Genomic DNA, 7,489 nt, shown 5'->3' on the forward strand with positions numbered 1-7,489 from the left:
AAAACAGAATCGACTCTTTAAGTACTGATTTGTTTTTCCTTTTCCTGTGGGTATGCTTATTTTACCTCTATTTTATCCTTCTTCCTCTTTAGTTGTGTCCATATGGTTTTGTGGGAATTCTGGCTAATGTAGCCCGTTCAAGTGCGGCTTTAAGTGATGTTGGTATAAGTCCAGCCTTGACAACCTTTGAAGATAACTTTGGATGCTTATCCACAATGCGAAAGAGTTCCTCATTAAGTGAAAAAGAATTTCGCATTTCTTCTACAAGTGCCGCATTTGTGGTATGAAGACGCAGTACAAGATTTTGCATGCGTTTTAATTTACTATCTACGATAACATCACGTTGTGCATCTCTTGTAATAAGCTGTCGCTGTAATTCTTCAATACGTCTTTGAAGATTGGCATTATCACCATCACTATTATTATTATTATTATTATTATTATTATTATCTTTGCTTTCAGTCATTTTTGTATTATTTCCCTGTTCTGGTGATTCTTCTTCTTCTTCTCGTTGTTGAGATCTCTTGACGGAATCCAACACCGCCGGGGGTTTTTCCAATGATGATAACACCACTGCTGTGAGTGTATTCACCGCCGCATCTACTTGAGAACCACGAACGGTAGCGGTAGTCTCTTCTGGATCTGCTGCCTTTCCCCGTGAGACCACAGAAGCCACACTTATTAATCGCCAAAGATATGAATTTTGTAGTTTATTTATATCCCGCATTTCCGTTACTTCATCTTCCAATTCTTCTATTTTTGTTTGTAAATCTTCCACTTTGGTGTGTTGTTCCTCCATCTCACGATTATGTTTTTCTTGTAGTTGATGATATTTGAACTGAAGTTCTTGATGTTCAATATGTAGTTTTGTTAATTGCTGTAAATAATCATCTCCACGACTTTTTTCTAATAGTTTCTGTTGTGTTTTGGAAAGTTGTTCTTTCAATAAATTTACTTCCGCATTGGCACTACTCTCAGCATCTCCTTTTGCATCTATAAGTGTTTGTAGTTCCTTGCATTTTTCTTTTAATGTTTTTACCGTAGAGGCCTGTGCTGAATTTTCATCCTCCAACTCTTTACAGAAACTATCCAATTCATCCATAGACTGTTGAATAGCATTTTTCTCATCTACGGCTTCTTTTAACATTTGTTCTAATTCACGAAGTTCACTACGAAGTTGTTGTTTCTCATGATCATCCGCCACTCCAATAGCTGCGGCTGCGGCTGCGGCTCCTGTATTGATATTAAGATCCATGTAGTTATTATTATTTTCCATCATTCCACTTTTACGTTCTAGTGCGGATTTAGTATTCACAAGTTCTTCTTGCAGCATCTCATTCTGTTCTGTAAGCCGTTCAATGATGATACGTTGTTGTTCATTTAATGATGATCGTACTGTTTTACCAGGAGGAACAAAACCATTATTATTGTTATTATTATTATTATTATTATTATTATTATTATTATTATTATTATTATTATTATTATAACTATTAAGAAGTTCAGAGTCCACTTCAGATTTCCCTTGTAAGTGAAGTATCAATTCATCTATTTTCTCTTGCATATTTTTAATTCGAACATTCTTACTCCATAAATAAAGTGTAGTAGCTACCATCATACGTTTATACCGGCGTAAAGATAATTCCATTTCCCGAAGTCTCGTCCTTGGATCTGCGACTTCGTTTACAGAAACTTTATTCTTTATAGATTTCACTCGGGCCGCAAACTGTAGTGTACTGCGAGATTCATCCACATGTTGAATAGCGGGAGTGATACAACAAAAAACAGCTGTGAGTGAATTCCCTCCAATAGCGGTTTTAAGAAGATGTGTGAGTCGAGAATCTCGATAAGGAACAAAGGCCGGTACACTTACAGTTCCAGCACTCCCAATAGTATTAGTGGTATTTGTATTATTTCCACTCATATAGTTACTATTCTCAGATAATCGACTAATCACAGTAGTGAGGATAGTAAGAGATTTGTTAATATGTCCACCCTCCACTCTTCGCATACCCGTTAATCCAGATTTCGCAACTCTTTCAGATCCAGCAAGGTCCACAAGATTAAGTGTGGAAACAATTTTTTTTTTTAAACAATCACTATTTTCAGCATCTGTATCATCACTATAGGAAGAGACATCACTACTATCATCTATAAGAATAGTCTTTTCTACAAGAATACGAATAACACAATGGGATCTACTTGAATGTTCATTCATTGAAGTATTAGCAGAGACACGTGCTGCTGCTTGTGTATGAATAACTTGTGTACATTCCTGAGCACTCGATACTTGACGCCTTACAGCATTATGTACATATACACCATACTCATTCTCACGTATAGATAAGGGTAATGTAGGGGCTCCTGATGCTAATAATAAATCCCGTAGTTGCTCATTATATATCTCAACCATACTTACAAATACAGATATTTGCATAGATGGATCTTTCCGTAGTTCTCCTTCAAGATCTGTGAAAAGATCACGAACCGTCATGGCAACAAGTCCCTCTGAGTGGTGATTACGATAACTACTATTACTATTATTATTATAATTATTACTATTACTATTATTATGATTACCGCCAACATCCATACCATCTTCACCTAACATGGTATAAGTCTTACCACTACCAGTTTGACCATAAGCAAATACTGTACCATTATAGCCTTTAGCGACATTGGCTACTATTCCTCTGCGTACACTGCGTTCATACAATTCCCGTGTGGTCGCATCAATATTGTATACATGATCAAAAGTGAAAAGACTATCAGGATTACTCTTTTCCCGCAGGGTATTTGTACCGATATCCCACGCACATTTTACCTCATTCAGTTCTGCCCGCATGGGTCGTACTCGAATGAGTACATCAATAGAGCTACGCTTATCTCCAGTAATCCCAGCCATGTATAAAAGTAAACAAAAAAAAGGGTTTTCTTTTTTGTTGTTGTTTTTCTTGGTTAAACTTCTATATCTACTTATTTTTTAACTTCCTACGTTGTGCTATTATAGCTGTTTCTCGTTTACCACGCGAAAGAAATAAAAGCAGCCAACCCGGTAAAACACTGAAATATCGACGATAATCCTCTGATCTTATAAATAAATATATAGAATGATAATAAGAATAATATCAAGAACTACTGGTAACTATTTCTATTACCACTTCGATGAACACACACACACACACAGACTTCCCTCTTAGAAGAGAAAACAAAAATAAAAATGTGTCACTTTATTTCTTTTTTTTTTTTCTCTCAGTCAAAACGGTATGAATATGAATAAATATATAAATATAATGTCTGTGTTGCTCGTTTATTTGCCTTCTCCTTTTACTCTTTACTTGACACAAACACACACACACACACTAACACACTAAAAGAGAGGGATAGAGACAGAGAGAGAGAGTGAGAGTAAGCTAAAGAAGAAAAAGATGATTCCTTCCCTTCCTTTACAAGTCCATAATATAAAAAAAAAAGAGAGAAAGAAAGAAAGAAGAATGAATAAACATGAAAAAGAAAAAAAAAAAACAATGGGATAATGTACATATCCACAGTAATACATATAATCACATTAATAGAGAACATTATGACTCTTCTACTCCATTTTTCTGTTCTTTCGTATACGAAAGGAGGCAATAACATTTGTAGAAATGGTAGTACTGGATTCAATAATAAGATCGAAATAAATATATCCAAAGAAAAACAAAAAAAAAAAAAAAAACAAAGGAAACACACATAAAAAAAAAGAATAAAAAAAAGAACAAGAATAAAAAAAAGAAGAAAGAAATTACAAACTGAGGATTAAGAGAAAGTACACGCCAGTATTACACATACATAAATTGACCCCACTAGCACAACTGATCTCATGCCACACCTTTTTTTTTTTTCTTCCACACACTCTCTCTTCCCCTTTTGTCTCCTCTCTTCCCTTTTTCTTTTTTCTTTCTTTTTTTTTCTTTCTTTTCTTTTCTTTTCTTCTTCCTTTTTTTTTTTTCTTTTTCTTCTTCTTCATCAGTTGTAGACCATGTACTTTGCTGTAGCACTGAACTTGTGCTGTCCCTTAATCACCTTGTTGACAGCATCAAGAAAGTCCTTCTCATTGATGGTCTTTCGCCTCGCTCGAATGGCGAACATCCCTGCCTCCGTACACACCGAGCGGAGATCCGCCCCTGTAGAGTTGGGACACAACCTTGCGATGAGTTCAAATCGAATATTCTTTTCACATGAAAGAGACTTGGCGTGAATGCGGAGAATCTTTGTGCGTCCCTCTAGATCTGGTAAACCCACTTCTAGCCGTCTGTCCATTCGCCCTGGTCGAGTGAGGGCGGGGTCGAGTGTGTCTGGGCGGTTGGTGGCCATAATGACCTTCACATTCCCGCGGGCATCAAATCCATCCATCTGATTGACCATCTCCAACATGGTGCGTTGGATCTCATCATCTCCGCTCCCACCACCGCGGGCCCCACCAACCGCATCCACCTCATCAAAGAAAATAATCGCCGCTTTTTTAGATCGGGCGAGTTGAAAGATCTCACGAATCATTCGAGCTCCCTCACCAATGTAGCGCTGCACCAACTCAGATCCAATCACGCGGATAAAAGTCGCATCTGTGCGATTCGCCACGGCCTTTGCCAATAGAGTCTTACCCGTTCCCGGTGGTCCATAGAGAAGAACACCCTTGGGAGGATCAATGCCCAATTGTGTGTACTTCTCTGGGTGTGTGAGAGGAAGTTCTACCACCTCGCGAATACGTTCAATCTGTTCTTTTGCCCCACCAACATCATTATACGTTACATCTGGTTTTTCCTCTACTTGCATCATCGATACAGAAGGATCAATACGAGGTGGAAGTGGGATTTCAATTTGAATGGTAGAATATCCCATCGCCACTCCAACACGCATGGATTCTTCAATATCCTCCGGGGCTACACGGTTTCCAAGTTTTACCACATACTTGGCATTATCACGTATACTCACAACATATTTTGCATCGGGTTGTCCCTTGTTGAGAATTCGTGTGCAACGACCAACATGTAAGGCACTTTCAGAACGCATTACATCATTATCACTGTTAAGATCCCATTGCACAGGTGGTGCAAGACCAAGTTGATTATCCTTCACACCAGCCTGCTTGTTTACGGCCTCTGCCTTTGTCTTAACAAACTCTTCCAACTCCTTTACGGTTGCATGATAAGGACCAGATCCATATAATTTGAGTAGCGCAATATCATCCTGATCAAGTGGGATAATTTCTTCCTCTTCCTCTTCCTTATCCTTCACTCGGACCGTGTTGGTAGTCTGACAAGCGCCCTTTTCGTGCGACATGATGTGTTAATACCACTGTTGTTACACTACTTCTTTATATAGCAGTCAAGAGAGAAAAAAAAATATATATATATATATTCTTTTCTTTTCACTCTCTGTTCTTCCTTTTATTTCTTCCTTTTTCTTTTTTTTGGGGGGACTGTTTGATCTCTTCTTTTTCTTTTTATTTGAATTTGCTTTGCTTGGTTTTGTTTCGTACTATCAGTATTTCCTTCTACCCTCCCCTGTGCACCTACTCTGATATGTACACCTGTATAGCTGTATTCCTATTTCTTTTTCTTTTTCCAACGGCCTTTTTTTTAAATTTTATTTTATTATTTTCAAGAATTCATAATTTGAACGAAATAGTTTGTACATGATAATAAGAGAAGAAAAAAAAAGAAAAAAAGAAACAATTACAATGCAACAATGACAGAGAATCGATGAAAACCGGAAAAAAAAAAAAACGAACACCAACGTAGCACACATCATCTCAAGGTTTACCTTATACTAAAATAAACCACAAAGAGATCATATTGTGTGTGCATGTGTGTCTATGTGGTAGAATCGGGTGTTGTTCATATACACAAAATAGAAAAGAGTATAGAAATGCAAGAAAGAAAAAAAAAAAAGAGAGAAATCAAGAAAAAAAAAAAACAAGCAAAAGAAAAAGACACAGATGAATAAAAATATCCCTTCCTTCTCCTCATCTATCCAGTCCTACATCCAATAGACCTTTTTTTCTTCCCTCTGTTCCCCACCTTTCTCTCCTTAAACTCTTTTTCTCTCTCTCTCTCTCTACCGTCATTATCATTTATCAAATTGACGTGTCCATTCACCTCCTCTCTTTTCTCTCTCTCTCTCTTTCTCTTCTCCCGTACCAATAATGAACATTACTTCGAAAACAGGCACACGGTTATATATAAATATATAAATATATATAGGCAAGCAAACGCAAACAAACAAAGACACAGTAGCAGAAAGAAAACACCGTCATTCAAATAGAAGACACAATTTTCGAATAATAATCATCATAATCATCACAATAATAATAATAATAATAATAATAATAATAATAATAATAATAATAATAATAATAGAAAATTGATTTTTTTTTTTCAAGAAATCATACTGAAGTCTTCGGAACGTATTTTGGTTTTCCTGCATTCCACGGGACGTAACGGTGTTTTAACATATGTTTAATGCGTCCACCCATCTGTGTTACTGTCAATACAATAAAGTATAGAAGTAAAATTGGCCAAAATACAGGAATGTCAAGAAAATCAAAGAGTGTCAAAAAGAGACAAATAGATACAACTTTAAACATACTGCACCAGACCACAAACTCTTGTACACGTGGAACAAAAGGACGAAATTCCTCATCATTATTACTTCCTCTTCTTGGTAACTCAGATTCCTCAGTGAAATCTTCATCCGCAAGTGGTGTAATAAGAAGAAGTGTGAGGTATAATAAGTGAATACCCATTGCGTATGTGATCACGTAGAAACCTCCATGATAAAAGACTCGCAGAATGTAAAATATCATGAGAAACGCAAACATCGCCCATCGCATGGAGCGGTGTGGGACACTCTTGTCAAGGTACCGCTGATATGTTAAATTGGCCTTGCGCTTAAACTCTTCAAAGGCGGTCGTTTGCCCAGTAATATCCCGCGGTGGCATCTTCTGGTTGTTTTTTTTTTTTTTTTACACAAGAAAATTTAGTCCACACGTCAGTTCCACTAAAGTCTCTTTTTTTTCTTCTTTTTTTTTTTTTAACTGTTCTTGTTGTTTTAATTCTTTCCTTCAACTATGCAATTGAAAGTGTTTGTCTATGCCTTCAAAATTATATATATATATATATTATGTGTATAACTAAAGGGGGGATTTTCCTTTCTTATCTTGTGAAAGAAGCAAAACAAGAAAAATAAAAAATTCACGGGTTACCTCATCATAACCGTTAAAAAAGAAAAAAAAAGAAAATAACGAAAAAGATACAAATCTTTACAATAGAATCATAAAGCATGAAAGCATCCAAATTCTCGAATATATAAATTTACACGAAAAGTGAAAAAAAAACACTACGCAGCATATATATATATATAGAGACTTACAATCAGCCGAGAATAATGCAATACGGCGACCTCCATTTAAAGAAGAAATGGCTCACAAAAAAAAAAAGAAAAAAAA

At 36.3% G+C, this 7,489-nt stretch overlaps 3 protein-coding genes across 3 annotated transcripts; all 3 read right to left on the bottom strand.

The window, feature by feature from the left end:
* Nucleotides 1-88: 88 nt before the first annotated feature.
* Nucleotides 89-2,905, bottom strand: TM35_000191530 (kinesin; the record flags this gene model as incomplete). The annotated part of the gene is made up of 1 exon (XM_029026651.1): nucleotides 89-2,905. One exon carries the CDS (start codon nucleotides 2,903-2,905, stop codon nucleotides 89-91), a length of 2,817 nt encoding a protein of 938 aa, XP_028881975.1.
* A 1,103-nt stretch (nucleotides 2,906-4,008) lies between these two features.
* Nucleotides 4,009-5,322, bottom strand: TM35_000191540 (proteasome regulatory ATPase subunit 1; the record flags this gene model as incomplete). The annotated part of the gene is made up of 1 exon (XM_029026652.1): nucleotides 4,009-5,322. One exon carries the CDS (start codon nucleotides 5,320-5,322, stop codon nucleotides 4,009-4,011), a length of 1,314 nt encoding a protein of 437 aa, XP_028881976.1.
* Nucleotides 5,323-6,427: 1,105 nt separating this feature from the next.
* TM35_000191550 (endoplasmatic reticulum retrieval protein) lies at nucleotides 6,428-6,982 on the bottom strand (the record flags this gene model as incomplete). Its single annotated transcript, XM_029026653.1, has 1 exon — nucleotides 6,428-6,982. One exon carries the CDS (start codon nucleotides 6,980-6,982, stop codon nucleotides 6,428-6,430), a length of 555 nt encoding a protein of 184 aa, XP_028881977.1.
* Nucleotides 6,983-7,489: the final 507 nt, after the last annotated feature.

Source organism: Trypanosoma theileri (genome assembly GCF_002087225.1).
Source record: "Trypanosoma theileri isolate Edinburgh chromosome Unknown TM35_Tth_19_V1, whole genome shotgun sequence".
Classification (NCBI taxonomy): Eukaryota; Euglenozoa; class Kinetoplastea; order Trypanosomatida; family Trypanosomatidae; genus Trypanosoma; species Trypanosoma theileri.